Source organism: Pararge aegeria, chromosome 4 (genome assembly GCF_905163445.1).
Source record: "Pararge aegeria chromosome 4, ilParAegt1.1, whole genome shotgun sequence".
Taxonomy (NCBI): domain Eukaryota; kingdom Metazoa; phylum Arthropoda; class Insecta; order Lepidoptera; family Nymphalidae; genus Pararge; species Pararge aegeria.
Window position 1 is genome coordinate 10,727,149 of NC_053183.1, and position 17,793 is coordinate 10,744,941.

The 17,793-nt window shown below is 33.8% G+C and overlaps 2 protein-coding genes across 4 annotated transcripts in view; one reads left to right on the plus strand and one right to left on the minus strand.

Moving 5' to 3' along the window:
* Positions 1-17,793, minus strand: part of LOC120623481 (pseudouridine-5'-phosphate glycosidase) — a 220,864-nt gene that overhangs the window by 35,665 nt on the left and 167,406 nt on the right. The window lies entirely within an intron of this gene.
* On the plus strand, positions 14,663-16,124 carry LOC120623482 (ommochrome-binding protein-like). The gene is made up of 2 exons (XM_039889521.1): positions 14,663-14,708; positions 14,870-16,124. Exon 2 carries the CDS (start codon positions 14,875-14,877, stop codon positions 15,733-15,735), a length of 861 nt encoding a protein of 286 aa, XP_039745455.1. The 5' UTR covers positions 14,663-14,708; positions 14,870-14,874; the 3' UTR covers positions 15,736-16,124.

Genomic DNA, 17,793 nt, shown 5'->3' on the forward strand with positions numbered 1-17,793 from the left:
AGTTTTGAATCATAGCGGTTCTTCAATTGTGCTTTAGTAGGCAAACGGAAAATATTACAATATAATGCGGCGAATAAATTATTCTTACTATACTATAAGAAAACTTTCGTTAAACTTCCTCGTTGTTGTAGTGTAGTTGAATAAAGCTACGCATCATAAGGTCCCTCGTTCGATTCCAAGGTTGGGTTTAGAAATTCGTTTTACTTATAACATCAAACAAAATATAAAAAAAACAACATAATTGCAGTGCTACTTTTATGATAGACAACCATTAAACATTTTAAAGTGATGCTTGTGTACGGAACAAAAAAAATCACATCGGTCCAACTTTTTTCAGCGCTACGCCGACCCAGACAAACTTCGGCTGTCAATAAGCTAAAAAAAAACAGTGTGTTTCATGAGGTTTTCATAGTCAATATAAAGAATCACTTGTTCCAAAGGAGATTGGGAACTGCATAATAATCCTAATCCTAACTACTATTTTAAATACGAAAGAAAGTTCTTTGGTATGCTTACTTGACTTAAATTATCAACCGATGATCACACGCAGAAAAAAAAAAATGTTACTGTAAGGAAAAATTACTTTTAGAGAAGGACTATTCAAATTGATTGACGCAGTCTATATTAACGTGAGTGTCCCACGGACTAACGCTAGTACTACAAGTTAGCCCTTGACTGTAATCGCACGTAGTGGTAAGTGAAGATGCAGTTAAAGATGTTAGAGGGCTAACCTTTTAGGAAGTTTTGCAGTTATATTTAACCCTATACTATCGGTTTCTACGCGACATCGTACGGGTGCTAACTTAGCGGCACGTTTTTGTCAGTAGGGCGGTGGCTAGCCATGGCCTAAGCCTTCCACCGGATCAGACCAGAATAAACTCCCTAATTGCCCTACCGGGATTCGAATCCGTGACCTCCAACTTAAAATGACATCGCTCACCGCTGTGCCAGGTAGGTCATCGAATCTGTAGAAACAAACCGAGGTGATGTCTAATATAAAACAATCTCGAGCGTGTATACAAATAACGAGACAAGACTGCATAAATGAAGCCATCTACGACGCTAAAAGCTGTTTGCTGGCAACTCTGCAAGCTACCGGTTTGCATAAAAAACCCATTAAAAGCTTTCCCGTTGACATTCAGCACGGGAACTGATTGCGCTCCCCGACTAGGAATGCACATTCGTTACACAATAGTGATGTAACGAATGCAAATACTCGTAGAGGTAACGAACAACCAAATATTTTGGTTGGTATCAATTCCACTATGATAATTAATTTATTCTATTTAAATTAGAATAAGAATTAAGAATGCTATTATTGAAGTTTTATTTTGAAGCACTGTTAAAGTAGTCCATAACTATTATTTTGAGAGGACGCAAATCAATACCTATAACTCTCTAAGAATTAGTTTAAAAAAAATGGAATTTACCTACTTAGGTTTTTATATTGCATCAGCTTGCATCTTGGGGACAGATTAAAAATAAACAGTAAATTACGGACTTTTTGCTGGCCACAGATTGTACGACTATAGGTATCAGTTGAATGAATAAAAGTAAGTGACGATCTAAAGATACCATGGAAATGTAGGAAAAAAATATTAAGATCAAATAATGAAGTAAAAGTAAAAGTAAAACCATCCTTATCCACAGGTGAGAGTAGAAAAACGGTAGCACTATCTGCTCGTAATTCAATCTGCGATCTGAAGATTGTGGATGCAATTTATTTTATTAATAACGCGCGATACTAACATGTAATGGAATCAATAAAATTATTATTCATTCAAGCAAATTAATATATATAAATATTTGTTAATATATATATATATATTTATATTTATTTATATCTTATTTTATTTATCTCTTTTAATAATTTATTATATTAGTTATTAGTAGTATGTACTTAAGTGTGTAAATTTATGTATTGTTTGTTTTAATTGCGATTTCCCGTCTCTCATGTTTTGTTGTGTACTATCGGTAAGGTTACCTGGCAGAGATCACTTTTAGTGATAAGGTCGCCTTTTGCTTTTATTTTTTTTTTTAACTATATTTGTAATTTCTCCTTTATTACGCAATAAAGATGTTTAAATAAATAAATAAATAATATTTTGAACTGACAGTTAATAGATAATTAGTTTGAGCTCGATATATAGCTTTTCAAAGCACACTCAAGCATCAAATAACAAATTAATGAGAACGATTGATGGGGTTGTGATGTGACGCTTCAAAGGGTGATTAATGTTTTCAGTGTAGGTAAATTTAGGTTTCAAAGTGTATATATTAATCATAACTCTAAGCATATTTGTTTTTATTTTATAGCAATGTAATACTTTTTTTTAATAATATTAATCAACTGGGAAGGACCAACCAGATCGCGCTACTGATCAGTGGCATGCATCGAGGGTATGTACAGGGTATGCAGATAAATAAATAAATAAATAAATATACTACGACAATACACACATCGCCACCTAGCCCCAAAGTAAGCGTAGCTTGTGTTATGGGTACTAAGATGACTGATGGATATTTTTATGAATTATATATACATAAATACTTAGAAAATACATATAAACACCCAGACACTGAAAAACACTTAATGCTCATCACACAAACATTTTCCAGTTGTGGGAATCGAACCCACGGCCTTGGACTCAGAAAGCAGGGTCGCTGCCCACTGCGCCAGTCGGCCGTCATATATGATATAGAATGAAGAAAATCTCCAGTACGAGTTATAAATACTTAAGGGTAGGCTTTTTATAACTCTTACAGTGCCTATCCTATAAACAGAAATACATCAAAGGGCACGCCAGAAACCCGTCCTGCAACGTGCCGTGCTGTCTCCATCAACTTTAGTCGTACCTGGGTGTTAAGCCTCATATGCCTTTAATATCACCGGCAACCACGCCCTTAAGACCTGAACACAGCAATGCAACAAGGCTACTTTGCCGTTGAAATTGCTTATTTTTACGGCAAAGTAGCTTGTCGGTAGTGTCGGTAGCATTTCACCGGACGAGTCACAAAAAGCTCTGATACTAAAATATTACTGCTAAAAATAATGCCTAAGAATCAAAATGCGTGTCTATTTCATAGCCATCTCCTCTAAAAATACTGACTTATTGTGATTACTGCAATGAGGCAGAGGATGGCGAGTCACACTTTCCAATTCTATTTCAATTCGCATCATAATACGAGCGTGAGCAATATCTATTTTAAACATCAACAACTAAAAATATGAATTATAACTAAGCACCAAGGTCTTTATTTTTAAAACAGAGACATTGCATGTTTGAGTTTTAGCGTTTCCGCCATTTTTTATGAGCAAAAATTCCAGCTATAATAATAAAATGCGTATAACGATATCGAAGTGCGAAGTGATCAAATAATAGTAACGATATAATAAAAAGTTATGTTAAGTAAAACAAATAATAAGTATCTACTTACTTGCGTAAATAAAATTTCATATATTCCTATTCTGGTATCTACTCAAATATACAGATATTTATGTCAGCGTAAATATATATATCGCGAATACATAAAAATTCCGCTTTCTGCACTGCTATGATTTTATGATCTCGGTAAAATGTATTTCATACGAAATGCTGCCAGCTAGACGGGTGTTATTTTTCAGCGTTCCGGGGTACCTAAAGTCAAATCGAATTCTTCAAAAAATTTTTTCGTAACAGTATTCATGGGATTTAATATACTGCTTCTGTCTGGGTCAAGAGTTCAAAGTATGTTGTGTTTTTATGGCTAGGAAATTTCAGTACCAGCACGAAGCTTAAAAATTGGCACTATTTATCATAAGTTACATGTTAGTTTTAGTCTGGGCCGCACTTTTTTTTTTTTAAATAAAAATCTTGAAGCCCACCAACCCACATTGGAGCATGTATGTATACTCTTTTTTCTACCTCTCCTATAAGACTGGAGGTATTTGCCCAATAGGACAATAATAGGCTAAGGATGACTATGACTGGATTGGACCATGAATAAGGCTGAAGGTATCGCTAAAACAACCCACTTTTAAACTATAATTTTGAAATAAACCACAGTATTAAATTTCTTAAATAATCATTTCTATTAAAATCGGCTAAGCTCTCTGGAAATAATAAAATAGGGAATAAGCTTTAAGCTGACACTTTGACTGCGTTTTAGAAGCAGTATAAAGTCTTGTAAATCCGATAATAGCCTGTTTTCCACATCGGCGATACTTTCCATTCAATTAGGCGTTAGAAGCTATTTGGCATTTAATCTTCAATCTTATTCGTTTGAGCATTACTCGTTTTAACCACTGCGTGAATTAAAAAAGCTGGTTAAGATTAGTTATGCCTTCAGGGAGCGAGAGTGATTGACATACCGTTATGGCTCGGATACAGTTGTTAATCCATGATTTTAAAGGTGCGATTGTATATCTGTTTTTTTTTGTGTTACCTATGTAATTCACCGATCTTGAGGAAATTTGGCTCATAAAAATGGCTTATATCTTGCAGAGACTAAACTAAACTTTTTCCGTCTGTTGTAGCCTGTCTTATCTAAGCATGCCTTAAGAGCTAATACTTTGGAACATTGGTTACTAACAACTCACAGTGGCGTGCATAGAGGGTATGCACAGGGTATGCAGATGATATAAAATAAAGAAAATCTCCAGTACGAGTTATAAATACTTAATGGTAGGCTTTTTATAACTCTTACAATGCCTATCCTTAAGTTTTTTTAAACTCGAACTGGAGATTTTCTTCATTTTATATCATCTGCATACCCTGTGCATACCCTCTATGTGCGCCACTACCAACTTGCCCTAAAAACAGATGGTTCCCGTATTTAAAAAAAACTGAAATAAAGGTAGACGTAGACGAGGGAAACCCCTAATGTAGCATTTAGCCTCCCTCAATATGTGATCAGTAATCACTTCGCAACTGATCTCTTAACCATACCGAGATCCTTCAAATTACGACTACCATAAGATTCGTTTTTATGGAGCGTTAAAATTTATTGTGGAATTTAAGGAGTAACTTTTAATGGTATTGTAATAAATATAAATTACTTTATCGTAGACTAACTAACAATACCGTGCAAGTTAAATTAGCATATATCATGATATTTTAAACAGAAATCGCATGATAAACCTCTGTTTTAAATGTTAGCAGTGAAGATTTGTTTTATGCAATATATGGTAAGACAGTGTTTCTTGTGAGTCTCGAAAACTTCCCTAATTTCACTTGCAACACCACTTAACGTTAGCAACGTACAAATACGACTCTAACAATGTAAGAGTTTTAGAAAAAGCCCTAATCGTTTTATCATTGCCGAAGATTGCGTTGTATCCGATCATTAATGGAGTGTATTGGATACTATTTTGGCAGCAAACAGTTGGTTTTTCAATGGTTTTGCAAGGTGGGAGGGCGCTAGGGGGCGGCAGTATCGAGCGTAGGCGCGCCGCCCCGCGACACTGAAGCCCTAGAGTAGAAGCCAGTCCACCGACAGTCACGGCGCGCGCCCGCCGCTCCGCGTTCGCGAAACTTGTCTCAAGTGCACATGATAAAACAACTTTCATATTAAATCCAAGCGACACTCGCGTGCATCCACCAGACCTCTTGTCGAGGGCGCCCTCCTACGTAGACTCTAAATTTTTATAATCCTCGCGTGATCCTTGCCGTGACATCTTGTAAGAACGAGACGACTAAAATAAATATAGTGCGAAAAGAAATGATTTGTGACAGTACAAAAGTGTTTGTAGAATAGATTTGGTGGCGGCGGTGCGTCTACGTGATGCTACAAGGTACGTGTGTGAATCCTGAAGATTTTTGAAGGAAAGCGCTCAATTTGTAATATTGCGGTACCGAAATACAGCTGTCTTGGTTCGCGATGTATCGTAAGGACGTCTTTCGTACTGCTCAGATAAGGATTTTATTTTAAGTACGTTATTAGGTACTTTTCTTTTATTTTAATTTATAAAGGTATATTTATTTGATTTACAGTACAGTTATTTAATTGAATATATTCATAACTGAAAGTATTAATTAATGATTTATAATTTACGTACTTAAGAGATATTTAAAAAAACCATCACATCTGCTGACCTTATTACGGAACGTTCGTTTTAATATTTGTCTTATAAAAAACTTATAAGACAAATAATTTGGTTAATGGCTCGTTAATCAGATGATGCTGTATTTATAAGTAGTTGTTTTTAATTTTATTAATTACACAGGATCAAAGGTAGGTAACCTTTGATCCTGAATCATTGCTCAAGCAGAGTGGAACTACCTAAATATGTCCTTTTTATCCTTACGCTAAAACGATACTTACGTTTAGCCCGTCGTACGATACCGGCTTACACTATTATTTTTAATTGGCCGACTATATTATTTAGTCTCGTACCTAGATTCATTCTAGAAATAGATCTTATGAGCGGGGCATATTTACTTTATATAAGATGAATCTACGTTGTATTATGTATGAATAATTAACCATACAGAGCTGCCAAGTCTGTTAGCTTTTGAAAACAAAGTACTTCTAAATACAGAATTAGATATGCCCTTTATATACTTAGCGATCACATATTTTCGACGAAGATGTTTCATGCGCGCAGTATACTTAAAAACTAGGATTTAATCTAGTAATATTTTTAAAAAGTTTACTATTCTGCTCGGTTTCTGATGAAACCCACGTAGTTATCAGAAGAGACAGTTCGAAATAAAACTTACCAGTTGAAAAACAGCAAAGACAAATATCTCTAACAAAAAAAAATTAGAACTACATACTTATATTACATTTTCCACTTTACCACAATCGCGGGTATGAGATAGTTAAGTAAGTATATATACTATAATTTCATCAAATATTTAACGGTAACAGCGATAAAGGAGCAGACTGGGCTGTTTGCTCGTTATAACTTGTAGACCCTAAGGGCCTACCCAGTAGCGGAGCTACGATCAAAGTAAGACCCCTATATTATTATGACGCAGCCTTGAAATGTTTTATGAACTTCGTAGGCACTTATGTTATTTTGTAAAATTAATATTCCAAAACAACTTTTGGCATGCTTTGGCTTACCAACATATTACGGATTTCAAACTTTACACATGTATTTACACACTAAAACGTTAATATATTATAGTTTATCAATAGCTTGGCGCACAAGCAAACACTGGTACAATCATTTTCCATAGCAGGTAATTAATTAACTGTGTTTTAATTGATTTGTATCGGAGATTATATTCTTTGTTTTAAACACGATATATATATACATACCTAACATAAGAATCTTTGTAATTTTTGATTTAGATTAATGTTGTGGCTTCAAAATATTTTGTGGCTTCAAATTGCAACATGTTTTCAATAATAGATTTCAATATAGCAAAGGCCAGTGTAATGTATAAATATATTTCTTTAGTATAATAGAATATACATATCGGAAAAAGATAAAATCTTAAAGAATTTTAGGAGAAATAGCGTTCATACTGAAATTAGTTTGAGTGTAATTTCCTATAAAGCTTACCTATTTATTTATTCCGGTAAAAGAACATGTTTCGCGTACAAATTGCCTCTGGAAATTATTCCGTGTGCTTCTGTTTTTTCAAGACATTAGGTTTAAACTCGCAAATTGAAATTCATATTCCTTTATGTAAAGGTGCCTGACCTATGAAGCGTGCGCTATTATTTTCTTATTATTGTGAGGTGATGTTGATAAATAGCGGTTATAGCCTAGTGATTAGGCCTTCGGCATTACTTTCGGGGGGACTGAGTTCAGTCTCTGGCACGCCAAAATCATCTTTAATTATTCGAAGTTATGTGCGTTTAAAGAAATTAAATATCAATTGCTTAATGGTGAAGAAACATTGTAAGGAAATCTGCATGCCTGAAAGTTCACTAACACGTTCTCTAAGGAGTGTCAAGCCCATAAATATGCCAGCGTGGCCAGCGTGCTGGACAACGAATGAAACCCATCTTTTCGAAGACCTGTGCCCTGTAGTTCAACGCTGTTGAGTTGATAATGATGACGGTGATAATAACCATTTTTATCTTAAAAATAAAACTACGAGAATTCCAAACGGGCCCACAAACTTAATCGGATTGGTTTTTTGTCCTTATCATCTTTAGAGATTGCTTGCAGCAATAAGGCCGCCAATTTTATTTCGTTTATTCCTTATTTTATGGATATTTTGATGTTTGTGTGCAATATTTCTTCTTCTTCTTAAAATACCACTTAAAACTAATTAGATATTAAGTCAGAGCAATTTATACCCGAGCTGAAATTTTCGTTTATGTAAGCCTTTATATTTTTTACCATAGGATTTTTCTGTAAGATTACTTTCTATAAAATTAATGAAATTAAAAGATAAATACATCTCGTTGGACAGAGATATAAATTGCCCATATTAAACAAAAAGTAAAATGATTTAAACATTTAAATTCCTTTAAATTAACTTAATCGGCATTAGAGTATAGTACCTCTAATATCTCTTTGAGTGATTTGAACATATCTCGTTGGAAAACTCGGATTAAAAGCTGAAAATGTAATTGAATGGTAAAAAATGTTTTAATCTAGCTAGCTGAATGCTTGATAAGCTTAAGATTAAAAGACGAGCTTAATTTCCTAAAACGCTTACGTATTCCGGAAAAGGCTCTCTCGGGAACAAATTGTTACCGTCCCATCCCACTTCTGCATCTTTTCTCAGTTGAAAAAAATATTCCGTCCTACAAAATAGCTACGTTTGAGGCTAAGGTGGTTACCCGACTTCGTAATTATTAGGTACTATCGTTAGTTCAGCTGAGTTAATTGAAATCGGTAGTCGGATTTGTGAACCGACAGTAGTTAAATAGTTGTAACTATATTATTTATCATCATCTAGTAATATCCCACAGCTGGAAATAGGCCTGCTTCAAAATACGAGGCTAGGAATTCTGACTCCATTTCTGGAGTACGATTTTGAGTCCCAGCACGCGCCTTCAACGTTCTAGAGTTATGTGTGTTTTAATTTATATAATATCACTTGCTTTAACGGTAAAGGAAATTACGAAAGGAACCTATATGTCTGAAAGTTCTCATTGTTTTAAGGCCTCTTAAATCTAACAACCAGTACTTAGACTGGACTGGTGCGGTGGACTTCTGCTTAAACCCTGCTCATTCGTAGAGGTTACCCGTGCCTTGTTGTAGGCAGGTAATGTCCAATATTCAAAATGTCCAAAGCCTTCAATATATCAAAGGGCTTGACTTAGGGCTTGATGATAAAGTATGACAAGTTCCAAATCCAAGATGGCTTCCTCAATATGGATATCAAGCGTTTTAAATTTTAAATTTTGCGTGCTGGACATGTTCCTCTAAACAAATTTGGATATCTTATGAAAAGGGTCAGTTCACCTAAGTGTGAAATTTGTAATATAGACGAAGATGTCTTGCATTTGTTGGGGGAGTGTGTTCGGAATAGGCCAATGAGGGACCAATTAATATGTAAATTTAAAATAAATCTTCATGATGTGGGGATTTGGCATAGTATCCTGGCGGCACCTTATTCAGAGGTAGCCAGAATTCTATTAGATTTTAAGTTAAGATAAGAGAAAGGAAGTATCAATTTTTGTAAAGGGAACGATGGGGCTGACATTCTTATTGTTAAGAAAAGTCCCGAATAAATAAAGAATTAAAAAAAAAAAAAAAATTAAAATTTATATATTTTATCTCCATAGGGCGATACAATCCTGGTGTTTCGATATGTGACTGGGCGCATATAACGTCTTCGGCGTGAGGCGTTGCGTGGCGATTTTGTCAAGCCTCGCAATAATACCCCTACGTTACGCGGTATATACGCCGCGAAAAGTTACAAGCACAAGAATATATCCATAGCTAGCTGTTATCCGCGTTCTTCCATTTATTACAGTTTTTTACAAATCCCTCAGGAACCGTTTTTTTTAAAGTTCCCTATGCTACTCTCCGTCCTTTGAATTAACTCTATGCCAAAATCAAGTTGAGTGGTTGCTCAGTTATGACGTCAAGTATAACGATAAAACACACACTTTCGCATTTATAATGTGATATTAGTAATTAGTAAGGATAAAGATTCTATGAATTACGTAAGTTACTATACTGAAGCCAACCACAAACTGATCTCTTTCGGAAAAGTTTTTTCACTGCTGCAGATAGGTTAATCATCTTTCAAAATATAATTTGTTTTCTTTATTCGGGCTATATGACTGTAATACTAATAGTAATGCGGCAATGAATATATTATAATTTAAATAATATTAATTCGCTAAAGTCGCAACTAGTGTGAAATGTAAACTCATCGCTGATCTGCCAGATGATCTCGAATATTATAGTTATCCATTTTAAATTGAATAATCACGTGCAGCTGACAGCGCGAAAGCTCACTCGTTCCAATTCGCTTTGAAATTGTCTTTTGTCTTTGCTTAGTTTTATAGATTTTCATTTGAATCTATGAGAAGATCGAGCTATTTGTATTGCTTTTCACACAATTTTATTCGCTGGATTGATATTTCCAGGAAGGAAGCTCGTGAGATGATCTTCTTTTGTGATAAGTTAGTACTAATAAATAAGCCATTAGCTACCTTATAGGCTTTTAAAATGGTGACCCGGGGTTAACGATTGCTCTCAATGTAAAATATGTTATAAAAACCATATTTTAGGTTTTTTTAGGTATAAAACTCTTTATTTTTCTTTTATGTTTTCAACTTTGTAGTAGATAAATGCTGTGGTAGCAAATAATGGTTGTAAGGCTGAAATAAAACGCGATACATTATTATTAAATTGCAGCTTTACCTGATGTTGAACTATTGGCAGACACATTAATCGCGTGATGTTGGAGAATGATAAACTGTTTAAGTTGTATTGGCTGGCAATGCGGTGCACTTCAAATGAAGGGGATTTAAAAGCAAACGTTGGAAGTATATCAAAATTATAGCTCTCGAGTGTCAAGTGTTACATGAACTATATAAGACTCAGATTTAAGATGTCTTTCTAACAGCAGAGCTTATTGTGGAAGTGCTGGTCCGGCGAAGTACTACCGCCATTTTGTCTGCCACCAAGCCACATTGCTGTGTTCCGTTCCGTGAGGTCAATTTCGATTTCAATTTATTCAGCACAATATATAATGTAACATTTATAATCAAAATTTATTTATATAATGTAACGTATAAACGTTAGTTTGGACTCAGCCATTTTTTAAATTAAATAATTCTATGAATTTCAATACATAAGCTAGACATCGGATAGTAAGGAAACATATTTAATGCTCAAAATCAAAAGAATCATTTACGGAATAAGAGCATTACTGCGCTATGAGGTATATTTTAAAATATTTTATCAAATTCTTTTTCATTTTCAGTGTTCCTTATAAATTCTGACCGATGATGGTTAAATATTTTTATAGACATTGCGTACGGACTTTGATTGTGGAGTGCTAATTTCAAATAGGGGGCATTTAATTTATTGCACGCCTCATAACGCTTATGAACTGACAATAATTCTCGTTTCGCTAAGCGATAATTACTGTCAGTTTACGCACACCGAGTGATTTTCCAACTTAAAATGTCACTTTATTATTCTTTATTGCTTTTATAAGTGAATATAAACAGACAAATATTGAGAAAAACACTCTTGATATTTTTAAATCTCTTTTTATTATTTAAACTAATTAAAAAATAGTTTTAAAAAGTTCTGTCTTGGACGTTCGTGTGTCTGTATGCGCGGATCCCGTATCTTGTGGCCACGATAACGAGCGAAATACTTCACTTATTGAGTTGGTTTTCTTTTATAGGAATTCAGTGTTTTTAGGAATAGAAGCCTATTACTTTTCACGGTATAATTAGATGTAGTTTAATTATTATTTACATATAATCTCAATTTTATTTTAATGAATGAGATTATAAGGCGTGCACTTTTGTATTTTCCAACTATTTTTAGTTTTTAACTCGTATGCCTCAAGTGGATTATTTATTTGTTTTATAGTATGCAATAATTAGAGGACCCAGCAGATGGTCCACCTGACAGCTCTGTCACAAAAGCTTCGCTACTACTAAAATGACACAGGGGGGCACTTTATAGGATGTGCTCGTTGCATATCCTGCGAATGTTGATCTATTCATAGGCGATGCTACTATAAAAAAATATGTATCAACTGTTAGTGATAATAACCAAGACCGACTACTATCTCCTCTTTGCTGTAATCTTTAAATTGAATTGATAAATGTATGGATATTTATATACATATCTGAGGCGATGGAATCTCCCCATCTTCTCAGTGGAATCTGCCTTCCGAACCGGTGGTAGAGTCACTACGAACAGACTGAGTTGACGTTTCAAAAGTGCTTATTAATTAGGCCTACTTGAAACAAATGAATTTTGAATTTTAAAAATATATAAATATATATGTAGTATTAGTATGTATTTTATATAATTAGCAGAATTTGGGTGTTGCATTATCCCTTTTATGGAATATGTTTCTTCAACCAAAGGTTGTCTGGAGGAGATCGCTTCAAGCGATAAGGCCGCCTTTGTGCATATGTGTATTATGATTCTTTTTGTTAACCTGGCTTTCTATTTGTATGTGTAATAAAGACTTTTTTTTCTTTTAGACGGCCGATAGGCGCAGTGGGCAGCGACCCTGCTTTCTGAGTCCAAAGCCGTGGGTGATTCCCACAACTGGAAAATGTTTGTGTGAAGAACATTAATGTTTTTCAGTGTCTGGGTGTTTATATGTATATTATAAGTATTTATGTATATTATTCATAAAAATATTCATCAGTTATCTTAGTTCCCATAACACAAGCTACGCTTACTTTGGGACTAGATAGCGGTGTGTGTATTGTCGTAGTATATTTATATTTATTCTTCTTTAAAGTAAGAACTCTCGTCCAGTTACCGAATCAGATCATTTGCATAACAAATTCAATTGATTGATTTTCGCTATCGTAACTTGGCCACGCTAACCGCTTAGTAATAAATTAAAAATATAGGTACATAGATATATCTATAAAAAGGTTATATGGATAAAGCGGTGATAGCCAGGGGTTAGGACATTCTCACTTTTCGGGGGCCAAGTTCGAGTCCCAGCACGCACTGGATGAGTAGTACTTTCCCGGACGAGCTCTGTTACAAAAAGCTCTACAAGTAATACTCAATCTAATGTCTATATAGAAAACCTTGTATTTGTTTTTTCGTTCTCGCTCTCGGTCATGATAGCCTTTTGCAAGCTTGACTACAGCTTCCTTTTCGGAGATCCTAGTTCGATGTCTGGAACGCATCTCTGTTAGCGTTTTAGGCAATTAAAATAACACTTGCTTCATCGGTGAAGGAAAACATCGTGAGGAAACCTGCATGCTCGAGAATTCTCCATATTGTTGTCGAAGGTGTGTCGAGTCACACACCTTCGACATCCGCACTGGGCGAGCGTGGAGGACCATAGTCTTAACTCCTTCTCATTTTGGGAGCAGACACGTGCCCTTTAGTGGACCGGAAATGGGTAGATATGATGATGATGATATGCAGATAAAATATAAATCCATACATATAAAGCGTCTTAAAAAAAAGGACGTTCTCAATTTAACTAAAATTTATTTAAAATTTATTTATTTTTAACAGTTTTTTTATTGTAGTGTTACTTTTAGTTTAATATTTAGTTATTGTAATTATAGTTGATAGTTTTGTTGTAAGTATAAACTAAAATGTTGCGAAAGGCAAATAAATGTAAGGGCAACACAGAGTTTGTAATGAAAAAACGCGGCGGTAATTGTAGTGTAGGAACGTCATAATATTAAGTTGATAACCTCAGTCTTCTAGGGTCAGAGACAGCAAAGTCTTGGAGCTGAAAAAAAGCAAAAACATATTTTTTGCTCTTTTAAATAATACCAAATATTATTTTAGTAACAAATTTAAATTCAAAAATGTTTTATTCCAGAAGACACGTTCATGACACGTGTTCCTTCGTTCGTACGGCACACGTTCATATCACAGGCTCTTATGAAGCTATCATACATGTAACATGTTACTACCTATGTTCGAAATGGTGATAACTACATTCGTTAACTTCAAACTATAGCTAGGAGGGTTCCAAAAGCGCTCTGGTCTAAGAAGAGCCCACAACAACCTTAGCAAGGTATTTTTGTTATAACCATCTCACAGTCAAATTAATATTTAGCTATGAAGTTAGATCAATTCATACCCTATTTTTTTATCATACATGTAATCCTTAATAGTATAATACGATTTTTCTATAAGCTTACGTTTTATATAAACTTTCAACTTATTGAGAGACATTTACCCTTAAATGAATTAGTCATTTTATGCAGCCTAGTAAACTGAACTACATGCTAGTTTTATTTCTAATATTAAAATTGTTACAGTCCACTTTCTTTAAAAAAAATGTTAAATTTTTATGTACATAAATTAAATTTTCAAATATGTATTGATTATGCACCGCCATGATTTTAGCTTCTCTTAAGGACTCTCGGGCTCATTTTATATATTGCACCAACAGCACTTTTCTGCAGCTAACTAGTTATTGTTAACTATTAGTAACTGAAAAGTTTTGACGGACGGAAGCATGTAAATTATATTTGTATTCTAATTAGTAAAATGAAATTTAGCAATTACCCGCTCTTAAGATTTCATTACTCTTATGAATAATATGTATAAAATAAACTTGATATCTTTGTTTACTAAAACATCATTTAGTTATTACTAATCAACGAGCACTCGGGTGAGTTATATAATTTGCTGTGCTTAATATTTCATACTGGAAGTCAAAAACTCAAATAAACTAAATCTATAATAATGTAATATTATAAAAGTCAGAAATATTTAGTAAAAAATTTGCCGTGAAATTAATTACATTAACTAAAAAAAAACGTTCACTTTCAGGAAAAATGCAAATCCTTTTATTGCTAGCAAGTGCAGTATTCATAAAGGCTGCTGTTATAGAAAAAAATAAAGAAGAAATAAAATGTGACGGAATCATAATAGGTGATGTTTATCATGATATTGAAATACTTAAGACTGATATAGACAGACCTTACTTATTAGCAGTAGACTATAGTACCAATACAGTATATTTCAGCTATAGTCTTAATAAAGATGACGATATTTTTAAAACTGCTTATGTGAATTTGAATACAAAAGAATTTGCTGAGTTACAAGGCATCAATAATGGCTTCGCGCAAACTGTTGATCAGAAGAGCCATGAAATATATATTGGCGGAAGTAGTGGAATATACAAATATAATCACAAAACAAAAACAGGGAAACACATTGGAGCGAAAGGTAATGATATTTGGAATATTTACTTCAAAGATATACTTTATTATTCAACATTTCCCGATCAATTTCTTTATACATTAATAAATGGAGAATCAAGCCGCTTTAAAGAACTAGAAGATACTAAAGTAGATCAGTTTGTGATTGATAACGAAGATATAATGTTTTTTACAAATGCAACTGGTTTGTTCGGTCAGAAGAAGGGTTCACAAGATGCTATTAAATACAAAGAATCAAGTGAAGGAATAAGAGGACTAACAACTGATATTAATGGAAATGTGTATATCTGTACAGCTGATGGTATATTCAAAATCGAAAAAGCCACAGTATCCTTAGACAAAGTTCTGGATATTGATGATGCATTTGGGTTGGCTTTCGATAACGAGAACAATATCGTTTATTCTGACGCTACTAAGCTGGTTAGACTTAAACCGAATAAGTATAAGACTTGCGAAATCGAGAACCAGAGTTAAAACTATTTCCAGTGAACTTAACATGTAAACAACAGTTTATTTTCTCAAAATAAAACACTAAACGTTTTTAAATCTCTGTTACTCTTAATTTTGTAAAAATGCTCGTATTATAATAATTATTTAAGTAGATGTAAAGTTTAAATTATGTTTAAGTTATTCGTACTATGTCCCTAAGTTTAATTATTCAGTGTAAATGAAGTTAGGTTGCCCAAATACAATAATTGGGTACAAAAGGCGGGCAGCCCAATAAATTTACACTTGAACAATTCAAATCTAGAACCGACTCCTGACAGATAACTAGGTATAAATCAATAGCTGAGAAGGGCAAACAAAAGACAGTTTAGGGCAGAATATTTTAATATATAACTAAGTAAACGTTTTACGTTTTATTTGTGTGTTTATATATTTTCATTGTGTGTCATCTAATTTGATCCCAAGTCCCACTTTCAGGGCAGATGTCAGACATTAGGAGTAATGGCGATTACAAAAAACAATTAATGTAATAAAACTGGATTGAAAGCTAAGCATTAGACACGACTGAATGGACGAAAACTCGACATCAACATTCTCGTGCAACCCTGTGTATTGGTTAAAAGAGACACGTGGACAGGCATGTACTTGTATGTACACCACTACTTCAAGTTAATGATGTCATCTTATATTATAAAGATTTATAATTTCAGCGGCAACTGGGAACCTATTTCATTGTTTCGAGTTGATAAGGCGGCGCCCTATTGTTTGTTCCGCCCACACAGCAGTTACAAAAGAAATATTTTCCGTATTCCAGAAATAAACTACGTGTACATACGTTTGTAACTTCCAAAGTGATTTTGGTTAACAAAAGCGCTTTTTCAGGGTATTTCATTTGGGTACATTAGCTTTTTATACTGTGCAAATTAGACAATTTAGACATAAGAATATAATTAAAATCGAATAGATATGTCGGAATCTGAAATCTGAGCTATTTTTCAAAGGCTTGTCAATAACTTAAATGATCTTAGTCGATAACCTTGCATACAGTTTGCCCCAGCTCAGTTTACAAAAGTAATCGGTATGAATGACCCATTTACCTATTTTGACAAAATATTTTATTATTTTCAAATTAGTTTCATAATCTGAAGTTGGACATAAGTCTTCCGTAGGGATTTCCAAACCCTTCTTCTGTTCTTCTTTCTGTCATCTATCCATCTTGTAGAGTGTCCGCCGACGCTATGTTTTCCGGATTCTATCTTCCTTAGGACCCAAATGTCCAACGCTCATCCGAGCTATGTGCTTCGCCCATTGCCATTTCAGCTTCGTATCTCGCGAAGATCCAAAACATCAAAAGATCCGAAATAACATAAATTATAATGTTAAACACCTAATTAGAGGAATTCGCAATTCAAATGGTTTCTTTGCAATTACCGGCTCGCATAAAAAAAACAATTAGAGAACAAGCTCCTTAAATAATAAAATTCCGTTTTTCCTTTCAATGTTTTATTAATTCCTGAAAATAAAAATTAAAGCTAATTATTTCGGTGCACTTAAGAAATATTAAGTCACAATGTGTTCAGTTATTTAAATGTGTAGGTATGCCTTCACTTTAGGCGTGTGGGCAAAGAATGCTGGTGATTCCAAGCACAGGAATAGATTTTTATTAAATTAAAAACGTTGCAAATTAAAATACGACCTAAAACGCAACGTGGCTACTTTTTCCATTATTACCTATAATTTTCCACCTACAACTCCAACTACATAAAAATTTAAGCGTAACCAATATAATTAACTTGTCATCCCTACATAAAAATATGAAGATTTTTTTATCCCAAAATATAATAATTTACGAATTTGCGTTCGAATTATTATTTCTTTCTGTTGAGTAAATTTTATTTTTATGTGTAGTGTACCTCTATATCTAGTGTCAAGGATAATTTACAAACATTATATTACTGTAAATATTATTTATATATTGTGTGATTTTCCTACATTTACTGTCTGTTTCACCACCTGTTAAAAATTGGGTAGCTTGTATATATTTTGCATTGTTACGTGAAATATAGTAAGAAACTGACGAAACTC